This window comes from Emydura macquarii, unplaced genomic scaffold, assembly GCF_026122565.2.
Source record: "Emydura macquarii macquarii isolate MOO-44397 ecotype Brisbane River unplaced genomic scaffold, CSIRO-AGI_Emac_v2 contig_2369, whole genome shotgun sequence".
NCBI classification, from domain to species: Eukaryota; Metazoa; Chordata; order Testudines; family Chelidae; genus Emydura; species Emydura macquarii.
Genome location: NW_027132506.1, coordinates 2,692,559 through 2,712,639, shown reverse-complemented (window position 1 = coordinate 2,712,639; position 20,081 = coordinate 2,692,559). Strand labels below are relative to the sequence as shown.

Genomic DNA, 20,081 nt, shown 5'->3' with positions numbered 1-20,081 from the left:
AAATAATCCCAGCCAGGACTTTGTCAAGCCTCAGCTTAAAAACCTCTAAAGATGGAGACTCCACCACCTCCCTAGGTAACCCATTCCAGTGTTTCACCACCCTCCTAGTGAAAAACTTTTTCCTAATGTCCAAACTAGACCTCCCCCATTGCAACTTGAGACCATTGCTCCTTGTTCTGTCATCTGCCACCACCGAGAACAGCCTAGCCCCATCCTCACTGGAACCCCCTTTCAGGTAGTTAAAGGCTGCTATCAAATCCCCCTCATTCTTCTCTTTTGCAGACTAAACAAGCCCAGTTTCCTTAGCCTCTCTTCATAAGTCCTGTGCTCCAACCCCCTAATCATTTTTGTTGCCCTCCGCTGGACTCTCTCCAACTTGTCCACATCCTTTTTGTAGTGGGGGGCCCAAAACTGGACACAATACTCTAAATGCGGCCTAACAATGCCGAATAGAGGGGAATAATCACTTCCCGTGACCTGCTGGCAATGCTCCTCCTAATGCAGCCCAATATGCTATTAGCCTTCTTGACAACCAGGACACACTGCTGACTCATATCCAGCTTTTTATCCACTGTTACCCCCAGGTCCTTTTCTGCAGAACTGCTGCCTAGCTCGTCGGTCCCCAGTCTATAGCTGTGCATGGGATTCTTCCTTCCTAAGTGGAGGACTCTGCACTTCTCTTTGTTGAACCTCATTAGATTTCTTTTGGCCCAATCCTCCAGTTTGTTTAGGCCCTTCTGTATCCTATCCCTACCTTCCAGGGTATCTACCACTCCTCGCAGCTTAGTGTCATCAGCAAACTTGCTGAGGGTCCAATCTACCCCATCCTCCAGATCATTAATGAAGATGTTGAACAAAACCGGCTCCAGGACCGACCCCTGGGGCACTCCGCTTGTGACCGGTTGCCAGCTAGACATGGAGCCATTGATCACTACTTGTTGAGCCCTATGCTCTAGCCAGTTCTCTATCCATTTTATAGTCCATTCATCCAACCCATACTTCTTTAACCTGCTGATAAGAATACTGTGAGAGACAGTATCAAAAGCTTTGCTAAAGTCAAGGTATATCACATCCACCGCCTTCCCCACATCCACAGAGCCAGTCACCTCATCATAGAAAGCAATCAGGTTGGTCAGGCATGACTTTCCCTTGGTGAATCCGTGTTGACTGTTCCTGATCACCTTCCTCTCTTCCAAGTGCCTTAAAATGGATTCCTTAAGGACCTGCTCCATGATTTTTCCAGGGATTGAAGTGAGGCTGACCGGTCTGTAGTTCCCTGGATCTTCTTTCCTCCCTTTTTTGAAGATGGGCACTATATTTGCTTTTTTCCAGTCCTCAGGGACCTCCCCCTGTTGCCACGAGCTTTCAAAGATAATAGCCAATGGCTCTGAAATCAACTCAGCCAACTCCCTCAGCACCCTTGGGTGCATTGCATCCGGCCCCATGGACTTGTGTATGTCCAATCCTTCTAAATAGTCTTGGACCTGTTCCTTCAGCACTGCGGGATGTTCACCTCGTTCCCATTGTGGAATCAAAGAAATAAGCATTACATTTATTAATAGAATGCTTGGCCTGAAACTGGTCATGGAAGGCCTGGCCTGAAGTTGTAGCCTGAAACTGAAATAGAAGCCCCAGGCTAAACCATTAACAGAAGGCCTCAACTGAAATTAGGATAAAGATGTTAAAGTCCCACAAGAGGTCTCTGAACCACACCCGAGAGGCAAGTTCTCTGTTGAGCCTTAAGTCTTATTGAAGTCTGTGAACAGACTTCACCTGTTTGATAAGTACCAGTACTTGTCCCTTTGTCTTACCGGCCCCACAGAGACTCACACCATTGTATACTCAAGTGACTCATTGGGCGTCTCTGGGAGGGCGTCTGGTGTGCCCACTATGCATTGTGATTGTCTACCTTGTTAAGTATAAACTGTTAATCCAATCCCACTATGCGATCAACATGTTAATGAATCTAAGCAACCCCTATATAAGTCTTTTGTATCTGGTAGCCAGGGGAAGTACATTTGCCCAGCATCCAGACATGCTGCTTGACTTCCCTATAGCCACCTGGGTTTTCCCTATGGCTATAGCATTCCCCATAGCTATGGTTATGTGATTGTGTGTGTCACAATTAAAGCTGCACCCGATCCAACTCTAAAATGTAGCAGTGTGATTCTTTTCCACGACACCATTCTGTGCCACCCAGTGAAGTAGTCTGGGAGCTGACCTTGTCTGTGAAGACAGAGGCAAAAAAGGCATTGAGTACCTCAGCTTTCTCCACATCCTCTGTCACTAGGTTGCCTCATTCAGTTGGGATCTAAAGCTTTCATCTCACATGCTACATGGGCCAAAAGCAGGTTCTGTGAAACAGTGAGGGCAGCGCTGATGTTTTTCTCCCCTAGTCTATTAAAATCATCTCTGCTCCTTTACGCATAAGCTCTGCACCCCCACCCCCCTAGAAATGGGGGATGGGTCTGGAGCAGGAGCCAACTTGTATTAACACTGGGGGGTTGGGTTCCAGGCTGACTTGGGTTTTGGGTTCAGCTAAGATGTTAAACTCTCACAAATTCATTCTTGTGAAAGTTCAGTCCCCAAGTCTCAGGTGATCTCATGAGATCTGGCACCTCAAATGTCTGCATTCATGTGTGTCCAGTTTTGGGCCCCCCACTACAGAAAGTAAGTGGACAAATTGGAGAGAGTCCAGAGGAGGGCAACAAAGATGCTTGGGGACTGGAGCACATGACTTATGAGGAGAGGCTGAGGGAACCGGGCTGGTTTAGTCTGCAGTGAGGGGGGATTTGACAGCGGCCTTCAACTACCTGAAGGGGGTTCCAGGGAGGATGGAGCTAGGTTGTTCTCAGTGGTGACAGACGACAGAACTAGGAGCAATGGTCTCAAGTTGCAGTGGGGGAGGTCTAGGTGGGATATTAGGAAAAGCTTTTTCTCTAGCAGGGTGTTGAAGCACTGGAATGGGTTACTTAGGGAAGTGGTGGAATCTCCATCCTTGGAGGTTTTTAAGGTGTGGTTTGAGAAAGTTTTAGCTGGGGTTGGTCCTGCTTTGAGCAGGGGGTTGGACTAGGTGACCTCCAGAAATTCTTTCTAACTCTAATCTTTTATGATTCTAGGAAATATTCAATTTGCGAATACCTGGAGGATGAAGGGTAATTACTAGTAGCCAACATGGATTTACTAAGAATAAATCATGCCATACCAGCTTGATTTGGTTTGGTGGAGCGGGGGAAGGCAGTGAATTATATTAGATGTGGACTCTCTCAAGGCTTGTAACAGTCCCACACGACATTCTGGTAAGTAAGGTGGAGAAATGCAGGCTTTGTGCAAGTATCAAGTGCAGGGGTTGGCAACCTGTGGCATGTGTGTCAAAGGTGGCATGTGCAATGATTTTGAGCAGCACGCTGCACCACACCCAGCCCCAAACAGGGCTGCGTGATGGCCCCTCCCCCCATTCCGGCACTAGCCGCTCTCCCACACGGGCCCAGCAGTGCCTTGGTTGGAGCCGGAGCAAAGCAGGAATGGCGGGGAAGTGGCCACCGTGCAGCCCTGCTTTGCACTGGGAGCAGCATGGCTCTGGCCAGCAGGGCACTGCTGAGCCGGGGCCAGAAGGGGGGAGCAGCCGCCACGTGGCCCTGCTTGGAGCCTGGAGCAACTCCTGCCCAGGGCCAGTGGTGCACCAAACTGGCCAGCTGCTCCGCCTCCCATCCTCCCAGCCCCTCCTCCACCTCCCTGCTGGGAGGGGCCAGACAGCCTTCCCCTCCTCCACCACCCCTCCGACCACAGACATCCCCCTCCGCCGCCACCACTGCTGCCGGACACCCCGTAAGCTAGGGTGCTGGGACCATGGCATGTGGGAGAACGGCAGGGGGAAGGCAGACATGTCCCTTCCCAAAGGTTGCCAACTCCTGATTAAGTGGATACATAATTGGTTAAACAACCGCAAACAAAGAATAACTATGAATGGAAGGATTTCAGATTGGAGGGAGGTCTCAAATGGTGCTCCACAGGGATCTGTTCTGGATTTGTTGTTATGTATTATCTTTATTAATGACGTGGCTGTAGGAATAGAGAGCATACTGATGAAGTTTGCAGATGACACAAAGTTGGGGGGTTGCCAATACTTTGGAGGATAGAGCTAAAATTCAGCGGGATATTGATAAATTGGAGAACTGGGCTATAGGCAACAAAATGAAATTCAGCAAAGACCAATGTAAGGTGCTACACTTAAAGAAAAACCAAATGCCCAGACACAGAATGGGGGATAACTGGCTTGGCAGCAGCACTGCTGAGAAGGGTTGTGGTGGATCACAGCCTCAACATGAGTCAGCAACGCGATACTGTTGCAAAAAAGCAAATGCAATTTTAGATTTCATTAAGAGAGGTATAGCATGAAATCATGGGACGTGATAGTACTATTCTACTCAGCCCTGGTTAGACCTCAGCCAGAGTACTATGCCCCATTTTGACCACCAATGTATAGAAAGGATGTAGAGAAACTGGAAAGGATCCAGAGGCGAGTGACAAAGATGATCAAAGGGATGGAATACAAGCCATATGAGCAAAGGAACTGGGTATGTTTAGTTTGGAAAAGAGAAGATTAAGGGGAGGGCATGATAGTAGTTTTCAAAAACTTGAAAGGTTTCCATAAAAAAGATGGAGAAAAGTTGTTCTTTCTTGCTACAGAGGGCAGGACAAGAGGCAGTGGGTTCAAACTACAGCAGAGCATATTTAGATTGAATCTCAGACTATGTTTACACTGGCGGCAGCAAATTCACTGCCGCCAGATTGATCTTTCATGATCGATTGAGTTGTCAGTGAGACCCGCTTAATTGATGAGGGAGTCGACTGAATAAGTCACCCCCTCAACTAGCATAGCGCTGAGCCAACGGGAACAGCGCAATGTGAACAGCGCGCAGAAGCAGTCGACGGGAATTATGCAAACTACTCTGTGTGGTTTGCGTAACTCCCGTCGACAGCTGCCAAATTTCCGGGTAAGTGTGAACAAGCCCGCAGGGTGGATATACCCTGTTACGGGCATCAGGTCATGTATGCTGGAAAGGTGGGAAAAAGGCATGGGTTGATGTCTACCCCGCTAGGTTCTCTTCCGGGATGAGGCGGCAGGGCAGTCAAAGTCACTAGGGCTACCCTTTTCTTCTGGGCAGTGTGGCCTAACAGCTGGACTCAGCAAAATAACCCTCCAATTGGGGTAGTGTAGTCTAATAGCCAGAGTCGGTAAACAACCTTCCAATCAGGGCAGCATGGCCTAGTAGCCAGAATCAAAAAATCAATCCTCTAATCAGGACAGTATGTCCCAATGGTCAGAGTCAGCAAGGCAGCCCTGAAATCAGGGCAGCATGGCCTACTAGCCAGAGTCAGTAAAGTGGCCTCCTCGTCAGGGCACTGTGGCCTGATGTCCAGTTAGGGTAATGGGGCACTGCCTATGGGGGTGCAGTGCCCAAGAAAGGGGGGGCTCAGGCCCACCCTGCTCCTCTGAGTCCTAGCCCAGGGCCCTGTTGGTGCTGGGGGTGTTTGCCACCAAGGCAGCAGGGATCCTCCCAAAGGATGCTGACTGGCACCCTGCTTCACCCCCTTTAACACCGTTCGAGCCCCCTGCTCTACCTTCCTACCATTGTTGGCGACATTCCATAATTCCCCATGGCCTCCAGGGTCCCCAGTCGGTGCGGTTCCTAGCCACTCAATCCCTCTTTGGGGTTCGTCTGGCAGTCTGGGATCCGTCTGGGACTTGGCAAGGTTTGGCTCAGCATCTGCAGCGGTCGCCTCGAGAGAGCCAGGTGTGTGCTTCCTTCCCAGGCAGCAGTCCACCCTGACTGAGCTGTGTTGCTGCCTTTTTATATGCCACTTCCATGCTGAGCATGCCCAGCAAAGGTGGAGGGGCGTGGCCTCTTCATCCTGCAGTGAGTCCTTAACCCTCTTTAGGCCAGGGTGAGGCTAGTACGCCCCATCACACGCAGGAAAAACTTCGCAACTGTAAGAACAGCAGGACAATGGCACAGACGGCCTAGGGAAGTCATGGAACCTCCTTCACTGGAGGTTTTCAAAAGGAGGCTGGACAGACATCTGTCATGGGTATTTTAGACACAACAAATCCTGCATCATGGCGTGGGTTAGACTAGATAATCCTCACAGGCCCGTCTAGGTTGGAAGTAACAGAGGCACAGAGCACCGTGGCCAGGTCCCTATGTGTGGAGGGGCCACTCCCTTTGGACTTGTTGCCAGTGGAAGGCATTTCTTGCCACCCTTCTTACCTGCATGTCTGGAGCAGTGCTTAGCCCAGCAGGAGACCAATGATGACTGGAGAGCAGATGCCCTCATTCCTGGCTGCCAGCTGCTGCCAACACCCTCTCTGTTCATTGTGTCTCAGATGTTTCCAGCCAAATATCTGTTTCCCCCAGTGCAGGGGATCTCAGGATGGTGGTTGCATTACATGCGAGCTGCGGCTGATTGGCCACTTTTACACAGCATCACAAGATGCATATTTGCCGAGACACTGGTGGCAAGATACAGACCCATTGTGTTTAGCTTATGTATGAGCATGCCAGTCAGGGTCCAGACACCCTCAGGGGAGAACAGGGCATCTGAACTCCAAAGAATAAGCCGTTGAATCAATTGATTATATATAAGGCTCTGAGTCCGTCACGGATTCTGTGATTTTAGGTGACCTCTGTGACTTCAGCCCCGGCCAACAGGGCTCGGATGGTCAGCCCCCCAACCCATGGGAGTTGGGGCTGTCAGCCCCACTCTCTCACGGCAGGGTTTCGGGCCTCTGTGATTCATTGTTTACTGCCTGCAACCTGTCCATGACTTTTAATAAAAATACTCATGGTAAAATCTTAGCCTAATTATATACAACGTTATTGTCCTACAAAAGTATATTGAGTGAGTCATGAGGAAAGCTTGTCATGTTCTGAACTCGATGGCCATGCTGAGACATGGCCACAACTGTGGTTCTGAATTTCTGTATGTGTGTACAGAACTTGGTGCTTATCATTTGGGCTGCAACATTCAGCTCCACCTCGAAGCAGGGTGGCGGGCTGTCAGAAAGGGCTAGGCAACCTCCCAGCCAGATGAGACTAGCTCCAACCACCTAGCATTGTACAACCTAGGAAAAGACAAATGATGGGCCGTTAGAGTTCATAGGAAGACAGTGAGCCATCCCGGCTATCAAGACAAGAGAGAGTTTCCCTTTGCTCTGAATAACCATGAATCACCATAGTCTGCGAGAAAGAACCCCCCCGCCCTGCAAACCCTTGTAAAAGGAAGGAGTGTGAAGTGGAATCTATTCAGAAACTGATGGCCAGCAGCCAGCTGGGAAGCTGTGCGTGAAACGTTGGATCCCCTCGACAGCAGGAGGCACATTGGGAAGCTGTTCACGGGCAATAGGTAAGTTGTATTAGAAAAGGGATTTTTGTATCTGATTTGAAAGTACAATGCCCGGTGTTGTGTCTTTATGATTATTTTCTGCGTCACTTGCTTTTGTTGCTTCTCTTGTTATTTCATTGCTGGATCTGTGGTTTTTCTATTACATAAACTTTCTGTTTATTTTCACCCCAAGGAGGTTTCTGGTGTGCGGACTGTGTGGAGTGTGTGCACCAAAGCAAAGTGGGGCTGGTTTTACCACCACCTTTGGGGGTGACAAACCAGAGGGGAAAAGTCAAGTGTCTGGTAGCTAAGAACTCGTGAAGGACGGCTTTGGAGAGACTCGGGACTGGGAGGGCTCTTGGGGTCACCCTGCAAGAAGTAACTAGGCTGGTGGAAGCCAGGGTGAGAGCTTGTGGGTGTGGACAGGCTACTGGTGTCAGGGCTCTGCACCAAAGCTGCTCAGCATAAAGGGCCCCAAGGTTACAGGCCAGGTGGTGCCAGAACCCCTCACTGGTCTGGGTGATCCACATAACATCACTGTGAGGTGTCCTCCACGTCTGCCCTTTGCAGTGATGCTGCTGCAGGGGGATGACAGGGTGTTTGCTCCTCATGGCTGGGAAATGTTGTCTGCTTTAACTCCACACCATTTAATGTGCCTGGATAACCATGTGTAATGATGTTGGGGGAGGTGTGCCACAGCTGACACAAGGGCTGTGGCTGGTCAGAGGGTGGGTGGTGTTCCCTGGTTCCCAATAGGAACAGTAAATAAATGCAAAATAATTGCGGGATTGCTTGCCCAGGGACCTATCTGCTAAACACAGCAGTAGGTGACTGGGGGCACCTACCCATAGCAAGTCACTTGGCATGACTCATTTATACCATGTGGTGTCCCCCCATGGGGGGGGGGGGCTCAGCCATCCTCAGCATGTATTGACAAACTGGGAAGACATCTTTCTTCCAGTCCTTAGCTTAGTGTCTCTGTTGTGCATTAATACTAGAACAGACGGTTGGTTAAGAAAGAAAGATTTGTCCTTGCAGCACTAGATCTCCCTCAAAGCCACACTCTTGTTACCTGCACACTGCTGTGCCCGAGGTGCCAATGCTCTGGAAGAATCCTAATCTCTGATATACTCCAAATTGCCTTTGCCTGCCGCTGAACACAGAGCAGAAAAGCGCTTGTTATCAGAAGAATTCCCCATAATGAGGTTCGTTGCTACTGAAGACTGGTGAGTTTACAGAACTGAAGAGATGTTGCCCGTAATCTGCTCACTCCCACTGGGAGTATTTGGTTTGCGTCACAAAACAGAAACACTAGAAAACAAAAATGCATGTGCACAACATCTCAGTTCGCTTGGAAATTAACATATCCGCACACATTGGAGGACAACTAATGCTTTGTACCTTGATCGGATCTTGCCTAACACAGGCGTTTGCCTGTGCCAATTCACTAGATTAAATACAAGAAACAAGGTCACCCTGAAGCAAAGGGATTCAGGGTGGGAGCCAGGCTTGAGGGAATGGCACCCAGATGGGGTCTGTTCAGCTCAGCAGTGCCTGAGCATTACAAACCATCCCGCACTGTCTCCTGTATGCAACTGACCGCTGCCATTCTCGCTGCCTGCTTCTTGTTCCTCACGCTTCCTGGTGCCCGACAGAAAACCTTCTCATGCCAGCCACCTCTGCCCACAGAGAACAGGACAGTGGGGCTCTGCCACAGTTGGCCTCAGAGAAGGAGATGAGCTTTAAAAGGTAGGAGAACAAAAAGTAACCCTGCGATAGCCAAGCGCGTTCACTGCCTAAAGCAGGGGCCATTGGTAAAACACTGAAGCCACTCAGGTTTCAGCTGCCTCCTTCTGCAGGGAGGAGCTGTACTCTGAGAGCACGGGGGACAGCCACGGCTGGGGTGGAGCTAGCTAACGAAAGCCATTATCCAAAGGCTCAAATGGACTGAAGTGACCATCCTGCCTGTGGGAAGGCAAAGGCCCAGAATGTGGCTCTCTCCTACTCACTGGGCAGGGTCTCTAACTAACGACTGGGGCTGCCAGAGGCAAAAGGAACAGAGGAGCTACCGTCCAGTTCACGGGTGTCTGGCCTGCTCCCGGTGCAGAACAGAACATGTCCGGTGCGCAGAGTGGGCGCTCTCCCACAGCTGCCGCTCGTCACTGCTTCTGCCCCTTTGTAAAAAGTCACCCAGCCTTCAGATTGGGTTGCGGGGGGAACTTCCTTCTCCCCACTTGCTCTTTGCCAAGCACGCACCCACATACAATAGCCCCCTCAGTTTCCTGTAGGCCTGTCTGGGGCCTAGTACAAAGACAGCCATAGGAAAAGGGGTAGTTTGCCCCCTCCAGCCCTTAATTACTGTCAAGCTCCGGATACCCCACCAAGCACCTTGGCTTCTGGCCCAGCCACCCGCGATCAGTTCTGCCTCTCCCACTTCTCCCTCTCCCTCTGTCTGGAGTGTGGCACAGGGCTGGCTGTCCTGGGGCCTGCACCCAGCCCCTTCTTGCCCTCCAAGTGCATGGGATTGATCCAGAGCACGGAAGGCACAGCCTTCTGCAGCGGGAAACTGGCATCAGCCTATGCTCTCTGGCTTCCTTCCAGGCTTAGACTGAGTTCTGGTGGCCATGTGGAGATCTTTGCCAATCCAAAATGTCGTGTCCCTGCCTCGCCTTGCACAGCAAGAGCATGAAGATGGCTCTCAAGGAACCGGAGACAAGGTCCAGCTGGGGGGTGTAGAGTCTCCTCAGGGGCGGTGGGCTGCTACACCAGACCTGGCAGGTATCACACTGGGGCATCTCACAAGGGATACCTGCATGGAGATCTTGTGTCTGTATGTCCTGGTGAAGAGACTGTCCCTCTGCCATTCTGCAAGGGAGTTCTCTTACCACATGGAATATGCCTAACTCTGCCAGAGCTGGTCATCTCTGGATGACCACTAGATGGCAGGACATGGCTTGTGACTGTGCTCCTGGCTTCCCAAAGAGTTACTCTGTCCGGGGCTCAGTGTGCTCCTGTGTGCATTGGGGAGAGGGAGAAGGTCTCTCTCGCACTCAGTGCCTTGCACTGCTTTCTGCATATGGTGGTGGCAGTTATGAAGCAATATTTAATACAGAGAAGGAAAACAAGCCTGCAAGAGAACAGCCCTTCTGCCGGCCCTACCTAGGGACAGCTGAGCCCAGAAAGGAAAGGGGGCTAACACCCCAGTGCAGTGGTACAGGGTCAGGAGGGCAGCGTTTAGTTCTTACAGCCTCGTTCTGGTGCGCAGGGCACAGCTAGGTGGCGCTGCTGAGGTTCTTTTGGCTTGTCAGCACTCTGTGCCACCTTGCTCCTCTTCCGCAGCAGCAATAACTGGGTTAGGAGCCTCCCCTGCTGCCAAGGCATCCGGTGTGCCAGGCCTCTCCAGCCTCAACTGCCAGTGGCTCAGTTAACCTGCCTCTCCGGCTGTGGTTCCTCTCCTGCTGAGCTGGGACAGAATCCCTCTAAGGGCTGGGCCATCTGTCCTGTCTAAGCAGGGCCAAGGCTCTCCCTAGGTGAGATTCCAGTGCCAGGGACACTGCTCCCTCCTGACGGCCACTGCTCCTCTAAGGCAGTCATGGAGAACTGCCGTAGGTCCCCTCTGAGATGGCGGCAGCCTGGTTTTTCCCTCCCCTCCCCACTGCCTCCAAGCCTCCCCACATTAGTGGAAAGCCCCTGCTCTTGCCCTGCCATGGCCCCTCGCTGCCTCATGCAGCACAGCAGGAAAAGGCAGGGGATTGCTGGCCGGGGGGCGCACTGGGTCGGCAACAGCAAAAGTTGCTACTAACAAGAAGGCTTCGTTCCCTGCTTCAGGTAAGGTGTAGCAATGTTCCCCCAACAGGCATGAAGCAGCCCCCTGGGCTCAGTAGGAGGCCACGGTTCCCAAAGAACAGCTCCCCACAGGGGAACCACTACACAGTGTGGGCACCCCATGCCGAGCTGGGGCATGGCTTCAACGCCAAGGGTCTGGGCCCATCCACCCCAAGACTAAGCCTGGGGGCAATGCTGCCTCCTTTCTCACACCTCCGGGCCTGCCAGTGGGGCCAGAGACCAGGAAGCATAAGGTTACAGGCTCACTCCTGACTCAGCTGTGCCTGTTCTCAGCCCCTAAGGCTGACTCTCCCTGTCTCCCAGCTCTCCACCAGCTGACACTGCAGCAAGAGAGCTTTAGGTGCTGGAGGAAATATCCTGGGAAAGCCCAGCGGCATGCGCAGCTTCCGCTCACGAGTCACGCCAATGTCTCTCTTACCTGGCTGCCTTGGAGTAGTGGGTGCTGGTACAAGGAGAACCTGTCCTTCCCAGACTCCTCCGAGGTTGGGCTGGTGGGCTTGGGCTCAGATAAGGATCTCTGCATGGTTTTGATGGGGCGAGGCAGGGTCTGGTGGCGCTGGGTGGAATCAGCTGTGAAGTGCTTCTGTGGTGTCACATGGGCCTTGTTAAGTCTCTCACTGGTAGTGAAGGAGGACTCCAGCAGCCGGTGTGGGGAGAGGGGAGAGACGGGAGAGTAGAGTACCTGGGGGGATTTGGGGGGCTGGCGGGTCACTAGCTGAGAAAGTGACTCTGGAGGCAAATGGGACTGGTACCCAATTTCCAAAGGATCAGGCTTCTTCTTCTCAAACTTGCCAAGGGCCTGTGGACCCAGGGGGCCTGTGCTAGCCACGTGGATGTTGGTGGCGTAGGGCGTGACGGTGGTAGGCACACTGAGCTGGGGGACCACAATGCCTGGCTGTGGCTGTGCTTCCGGCTCAGTCTGGCAGGCCAGGCTCTCTCCTCGCCGGGTCTTTTCCGGCGCAGAGATGTACTTCACGATCTCTACCTTGGGGTCAGGGGTGGTGATGTGGATGGAGGGGGACACCCGGTGCAGCTGGTCGGGCTCGGTCTGCACAGAGCAGTCACTGCTGGTCTGGATGCCTACGCTGGCCACGCCTTTGGCGGAGTCTGGCTTGCTCTCGGCGCTGGAGTCCGAGTGCCGGGAGAAGCGGGACCGGCGCCGGCGCACTGGCTGCTCCCACTCAGCGTCGTCCTCCTCGTCGGTCTGCACACTGCAGTCGGTGCTGCGCCGTGCGCGCCGGCGCCGGGACAGGACATAGCGCTCCTCGCCATCTTCCTCATCTGTCTGCACGCTGCTGTCTGCGATCTTCTTCACCACATAGGGCTCGTGGGGGGCCTCTTTGTCATAGGCGTCCCGCAGGCGTGGCATGGAGTTCCTCTTCCTTAGCCCCCGGCCGGCTTCCCACGGCTCCTCGGACTGCAGGGACATTTCAGAGGCGGAGTTGGTGAGTGGCCGCTGGAGCCCGGGGTAGCGGGGCTGTGCTGGCCCTTCCTGCCCTGGGGGAGCTATGTAGGGCTGGTTCAGGGGGGGCCAGTACTGTCCGTTTTGGGCCAGGGTCCTTTGCATTTCCATGGCAATCTCAGAGACGGCCTGGGGAGGGACCCTCCCTGCTGGGTCACACACAGGGGGGAAGGTGCTTTTCTGCCTCTTCTGCTCCTCTAGCTGCTGCTGCAGTTGTTGCTGCAGCTGCTGAATCTGCTCCAGCTGCAGGCGCTGCTGGGCCAGTTGCTCCCTCTGAAGGGCAAACTGGGCCTGGCGCTCTTCTTGCTGCTGCTGCAGCACCTGGTGCTTTATGGACTGCAGCTCCTGGATCTCCCTGTGTACCAGCATCTGCTCCTTCTCCCTGTGCCGCTGCAGCTCGACACGCTCCCTCTCCAGCTCTTCATGCAGTCTCAGCTGCCTCAGTTTCTCCAGCTCCACCCTCTCCCTCTCAATCTGCAGGATGTGCTCCTGCTGCTTTCTCTGGCGGTCCTCTTCCTTCTCCTTCTCCTCTCGCTCTGCACTGCCTTTGCTGGGGACGCTCGCCTGGGCTACCTCGGCCTGTTGGGTTTGGGTTGGGGGCAGTGGCTGCTGAGGCTGACTGGTCTCCTTCGGGGCACTCGACATGCCAGCAGCTGCCATGGGCACCTCCTCTCGAGGGCCAGCCCCTGGCTGCTCGGGTCTTTGCAGGCTCACTGCAGTAGGAGGCGGCACTTTGGCAGCAGGCATGGGGCTAACGCTGCTTGCAGCAGTACTGGCTGCAGTGGTGCTAACAGGCTTCCCCAAGTACATGGGCGTTTCCATCACTGATGCTGTAGAAACAGACGGAAACCTGCTAGGAGCTGAATAGCGATACAGGCCTTGGGCAACAGGGGGGACTCTGGGGGTAACTAGAGGTACTCTGGTCAGGCTGGCCAGAGGTACAGCTGTGATATTGCCTGGGCCGTAAGGTCTATATAAACCTCGGAGCATGGGTCGCAGCACGGAAGCTGGCTGGGTGGTGATGGGAAGGGTGGATGCTATAGGAGTATTTATAGTGGAATAAATCATGCCGTCTGCTGCCCGCACTGTGGCTGTGGAGGGGAAGTTCTGCCTGACAGCTCCCAGCCGGGCACCAGACAGACTGTACTGCGAGAGATTCCCAAAGCCCTGGCGTGGCTCTGGGAAGCTGGGATTGTACATCATGTTTGCTTTAATGCCCTGTGTGGCTGAGATGCCACTGCCCCCTGCTGGCCCGGCACTGAGCGAGTTAGGCCCATACTGCAGGAGGTCAGGGCTGTTTGAATGCCTGCCCCCATACTGGTCCATGGAGTTCAGTGCTGCGCACATGCGGCTGATTTCCCGAGCTGTGGTGGCACTATACTGGGCCAGACTGGACTCCTGGAAATTTGCCATGTCTCCTCGGGGTGAGTACCTGTAATCGGAGTAGATATTGGAGGCTGAGCTGTACCGTCTCATTGGGAACGGGTGGCTTAACAAGTCCGTGGGCTGCCGGAGGTCAGAGAACGAGCCGTACTGCATTCCCTGACCCAGGTAGCCCCCCTCGGTGAAGCCAATGCTGTAGGAATGTTTCATTGTGGTCAAATCCACAGCTGAGTCTCCTGCAGGGGAGTGGAAGGGCTGCTCCCCCTTTGGGGGGTAATAGTTCAGCCCAATTTCCGACAGATTCGTATCTGACATGGACGAATACAGCCTCCCAAACAAGCCTTGTGGGTAGAACCTGTGCTCCTCGTACAGGCTGGGAGCCAGGGCTGCTTCCTCTCTGTAGGGATATGTCTCCAGCAGCTCTTGCTCTCTGTTTCCATAGTATGGGATGCTCGGCTTGCTAGTCTGAGCGGTGTCCCCGGCGTTCTTCTCTGGGATCTTGGGAGAGGGGTTGAAAGTACCAGTGCAGCTGCTGCTGAAGGGGAATTTGTACACTACATCACAGCACGCCACCTGGCTTTCAGGCTTTATGCCAGTGAGATCCAATGCACTGGCAGCTGGTTCTTCTTTGATCAGCTTTGTTACTGGGCCTGCTGCTATCTCATCCATCTGCACCATCATGGCTTGGGATTTTTTGCCCCCCAGATTGACTGGAGGACTCTGGGTTTTCAGTTCCACTGGCACCACTCGGTAGAGGTCTGCACTTTGATCGTGAGGAATCTGCCTCGGGACGGTGCTGATGCTACCAGCGCTCTGGGCGCTGCCAGTCTGAGTGATTAGCACATCTTTCTTCGCCAGCATCTGGTTAGGCAAATTGTATCTCGCGAATTTGGTTTGCTGAGGACTAGCAGCTTCTGGCCTTGCGCTAGGTGCAGAAATGCCAACGCTGCTCATGCCCCCTCGGAAGGTGCCCGTCTGAACCGCTTGCTCAACCTGCTTAACTTGTGTCAGACAGACTGGACTTCCTGTTCCTTGCCCAAAGTCCATCCGGCTCTGGAAAGGATCTCCATAGACCACAGGCTGCTTCAGTTGGGACACGAGCACGGAAGAGGCGACAGTTATGCTGACTGTACTGGCAGTGCCCAGAACAGCCTGGGGCTGTTCTTGAGCATTGAGGTTAATGATTAAGGGCTGGACAGCCGTGGATTGCCTGCCCGGGGTCTGCTCCAGAGTGAGGCAGTATTTCCTGCTCTCCGTGGCTAGGGAAGTGAGATCCATGCCTTGGTCTGTTATGATGATCGGGGCTGACTTTATAGCAGTTCGTAAATCTACAGCGCTAGTGCTTGGTGGCTTGGGTCCAGGCTCGACCCTGGACGTGCCAGGGACTGAAGAGATTCTACACAAGGAGATGTTTTCTGCAGGTAGGGCTCCCCAGCTGGACATGCCAGCACCGTCAGCAGCAGAAGTGGCATGCACTTTCTGAAGCGTGCCACCGGCAGCAGAGGCTCTTTCTATCATTGCCTGTGTCTTGGTGTAAGCAGACTGCAGCTGCTCCTGCTGGAGCTGTGCCACGCTGACTGCCGTCTGACTGTAGCTATGCATTGTCTGCTGGCGGCTCAGTCGGGGTGGGCAGGAGACAGGGGAGGTGGAGGAGCAGACGCTTGTTGACTTGGTTTGGCTAGATGCATCTGATGCTAATGTGATGACCATAAATGGAGCTTCTTGGGACGACTGCTGCCTAGCCAGGCGAGGAGAGCTTGCACGATGGGGTGTCTGGGTCCCTTGGGCAACCATTGGAGAGGACGCTGACACACCAGTGGTGGTGGGGAGCTCATAGGAGAAAACTGTGCTTTGTGTTTGAGTGGAAAACTCAGCTGTCGCCTTAGCTCCCACCCCATGGCTGGGTGGCACCCCTACTCTGGAAGTAGGAGAAGTCGGGGAAAGTGGGGGGCTGGAGCCTTGGAAGTAGGAATAGATTTTCGATGACACAGGGACACTGGTCTTGCTCTCACTCTTACTTTGGAGCTTCTCTCTTGCTGCCGCTCCACGGAGCTCAGCAGCACCCTTGCTCCTGGCAATGTCCTCTGCCTGCGAGCTGTAACTTGCAGTACCTTTGGCCTGGCTGTAGCTTCTGCCAGCAGCAGACAGAGGTGTTGCACCTGAACTGCTCAGAGCTGGAGAACTGTAGATTCGTGGAGCACTTGATGGGCTGGAAACAACAGTAGTGACTGTGCTGGAGCCATCACTGTAAGTATAGGGAGAGGTCATGGCCTTGGGGGTGGAGGTGAGTGCTGCTGGGGAACTGTGAAACGTTGCGTGATCGTGCCCCTCTTTTGCAAAATGCTGAGTGACTCGAACATCGGGAATTACCCTGCCGGTGCTGCCTTCGGAGGATGAAAATGAGACAGGAGCCGCTAATTGGGTGGGACTGGTTCCTGGTGTGAGTGGACCACTGCTTTGCTTCAGCAGATCAGCATAAGCGCTCTCTGCATTCAGAAACTGCTTTTCCTGATACGTTTCTTCTCTCCCTTTCTTCTCTTCCTCCTCTTCTAGAGCCAAATCGAACGAGGAGGACTGGTGCATCCTGGCAATGCTCTGTGACGTCTGCAGGATTTCCTCATACACTGCTCCTGGCTCTGAAAGTTCCTGTTGGTAGTCGGATGGAGAAGAGTCCATGTTCCCATTATCGTAGCTGTACTCATCTATGTACTGGTATTCAAAAGTGCTCTGGCTTTCTGCACTGCGGTACCCTACCTGTTGGTAGGCGTTGCTGTAGGCGCTTTGTTGGGACTGCTGGACTTGCTGCTTTTGGAACAGTTCAGCCTTCCTCATCATCTCTTCATATGCTTCTTCTGCACTTTTCAGGGGCTTACTGCATGGATAATGGGAGCTGCTGTCCAGCTTTTCCGTAGGGGAGTAGAGGGACATGAATGTCGGCAGGTTGTACTCACTGCCAGACTTGTAGAGCTTGGAGGCTATGACGTCAAAGCCCTCTGCCTCTGAATCTATGGAGGGCGAGTATTCTGAGCAGGACGACCTGTGCAGCTCCTCCATCTCTGCCGCCTGCCGCAGCTCCTCGGTGGGTGAAGCATCTTCAATGGGAGACAGGTTACTGGGCGGGGTTTTGGATCTCTCTCTCCTCCGCTGCGCCCGCAGCTCTTCTTTGTCCCGTTTAGTTTTGCGCGCGGTGCTTCGGATGCGCTGCTGCTCCACCTCTCGCATCTTCTCCTGTTCCCGCAAGAGCTCCTCTTCCTCACGCAGCTCATCCTCCTCTGACGAATCCTCGATGGTTGGCAGCAGAGGCCCGTGGGAGCGATGCCGAGCTTTTCTCTGCTGCTTCACCTCTTCCAGTCGCTGCCGCCGGCTAGGGCTGCTGTCACTGTCCTCTTCCAGTGATGAGATGGAAGTAGGGGAGGTGCCTGATGTGTAGCTGGGTGTAGTGGCTGGCAAGGTGGAGGAATAGTCCCCTCTTGACCGTTCCTCTGGGGAGCCCGTCAGACTCTCCATCTCCAGTTCCGGCTCCCTGTCCAGGCTAATGTCTGTCTCCTGGCTAAGCTCCATGTCCCTGCTGTAGCTGTTCGTGCTATTTAACTCGATGGTCTTAAAGCGCCTCAGTCCCCCCTGGGATGTGGTCACGTCCTCCCCCTCTGCAGCTTCCAATTCTTTCCTCTCCTCCTCATACATGCCACTGGAGAGGTGAGGCTGGCGCCTCTTGGATGAGGTTGGCTCTTTGCTTTTCTCTGGGTCAGGCTTGTGCCTGGTTTTTGTTATGCTGTATTTCACATGACCGTACTCTTCTTCCTCCTCCTCCAGATTGTCCTCTTCTGCACTCATCTCCAGGATCTGCCTTCTCATGAACTCCTCATCAGTCATCTCTGTCTCCCTGCCTTTCGGCCTGGTTGGCAGTGGGGAAAAACCTCCTTCGCTGCTGTCCTCCACGTAGTCATGGCGCAGCTTGCTGCCAAAGTCATCAGATGACTCCATGCTCTCCCTTTGATCCCTCTGGTTCTCCCATTCCAGAGAGTCTTCATCTTCTTCCATGATGTCTTCCAGCTCCTCATCAGAATCAAAGGCTTCAGGGGTGATCGAAAGGGACCGAGGCCTCTGCCTCTCTCGTTGCTCTTCCTGTAACTCATGATACATTTTCCCTCTGTCACCCTGCTCTTGGGAAATGCCCTTTGACTCCAGCAAGGGGCGCATACTGCTCTCCAGTTTGGTAATATCAGAGGGAATTGGAGGGCTCTGGTCTCCCAGGCCAGTGCCATTCAGCTGCTCCTCTTCCTGCTGCACCAGACCCGTGATCTCACTCTGGGAACTGGAGATGCCATCAGATGAGTAGCCAGTGTCACTCAGACTTTGGGGGCTGCGGGACAGGTCCTGGGGATAAGGCTTGCTTGTCTCCTGCAAGTCAGAAAAAACAGATATTACACGTTAGCCCACGGACACAACGCTGAGGTGAAATGATTTCCCCTTCAGGGGACTGGGCAGTGAAATGTGCAGGAATGTGGGATCGTGTTTGTGTGAAAATTCACCCCTGAGACGTTGGAAATGGCTCTTGGAGGTGGTGGCAGTGGCCTCAAAGCCCCATGGATGTAAGCAGTGAGGTGGGAGGTGCTGAGTTTGAGTCCCTTTCCCCTCATATAAGATAAGACTCCTGACTGGGGACAGATCTTAGAACCATAGAAGATGAGGGTTGGACGGGACCTCAGGAGGTCATCTAGTCCTGCCCCCTGCTCAGAGCAGGAATGTAATCGTAGTCTGAGCAACCCTATAGATTCCTGGCATGTGCAGTAAGAATGAACCCATGGCTCATGGCAACAAGAGCTAAATGCCGTCGCCCTTTTACATACCGACTCAGCATGCCTGGTGTACATCTCTACTCCTACCAGTCCCTGGCTTGACAGACCATGCAGCTCTATGTCGCACAAAGCAGAGGGCAACAAAAATGATTAGGGGGCTGGAGCACAAGACTTATGAGGAGAGGCTGAGGGAACTGGGCTTGTTTAGTCTGCAAAAGAGAAGAAGGAGGGGGGATTTGATAGCAGCCTTTAACTACCTGAAAGGGCGTTCCAGGGAGGATGGAGCTAGGCTGTTCTCAGTGGTGGCAGATGACAGAACTAGGAGCAACGGTCTCAAGTTACAGTGGGGGAGGTCTAGGTTGGATATTAGGAAAATCTTTTTCACTAGGAGAGTGGTGAAGCACTGGAATGGGTTATCTAGGGAGGTGGTGGAATCGCCATCCATAGAGGTTTTTAGGGTCTGGCTTGATAAAGCCCTGGCTGGGATGATTTAGTTGGGGTTGGTTCTGCTTTGAGCAGGGGGTTGGACTAGATACCTCCTGAGGTCCCTTCCAACTCTAATTGTCTAAGATTCTATGATTCTCACAATTTCCCCCCGGCTCTTTCTGTTAAGGACATATTTTTCCACTGATAATCATTCACATTAAGAGCTCTTAGGTCTTGCTGAATATTACCCCTCCGTCTCCTCCTTCGTTGGCCACAAGGGAAATGAGTTTTAGGGCTTCAGAGAGACTTGAGCAAGATACACAGCAGGTCAGTGGTCATTAAGCTCTCACTTGCCCCAGCTGTAAATTGGGGCCAATGATATTTACTGTAGTTAAAACTCTGAATAGTGTCCAGGATTTCAGGTCTCGGCAGCGTCCACTCAGGTAGGTAAGTGTGTGTCACTATCCCTGTTGACTAATTTGGTAATGAAGGCTGTGATACTGGCAAGCAATTGCCAGCTCTTGCCAAGGCTTTAGGCCTGAGCTGAGCACTGACAATTTCATTGCTGGAAACCAGGCCAGCTCACCTATGTGCTAGAATGGTAAAGATGGTTACTGGACTTATAACAAAGTGTTTAGACTTCATGCAATGCTTGTAAGTTGCTGCATGTAGTAATCCTACTTCTAACACTTGTAGCCCAGGTGATAAGGTGATACTTTCATGTTTGCTATACAGCTGTAAAATGTTTGTTCTGAACTATGTAGCATGTAAGTCACCAA

The 20,081-nt window shown here is 53.0% G+C and overlaps 1 protein-coding gene across 1 annotated transcript in view; it reads right to left on the bottom strand.

Moving 5' to 3' along the window:
• The window catches only part of BSN (bassoon presynaptic cytomatrix protein), a 340,482-nt gene that overhangs the window by 17,801 nt on the left and 302,600 nt on the right, over positions 1–20,081 (bottom strand). Inside the window, exons 6-8 of the mRNA XM_067561225.1 lie at positions 18,782–18,807; positions 13,315–18,470; positions 11,651–13,224 (exon numbers count right to left, since the gene is read on the bottom strand). Coding sequence (XP_067417326.1) covers positions 11,651–13,224; positions 13,315–18,470; positions 18,782–18,807 — 6,756 coding nt within the window. The remainder of the gene's footprint in view (positions 1–11,650; positions 13,225–13,314; positions 18,471–18,781; positions 18,808–20,081) is intronic.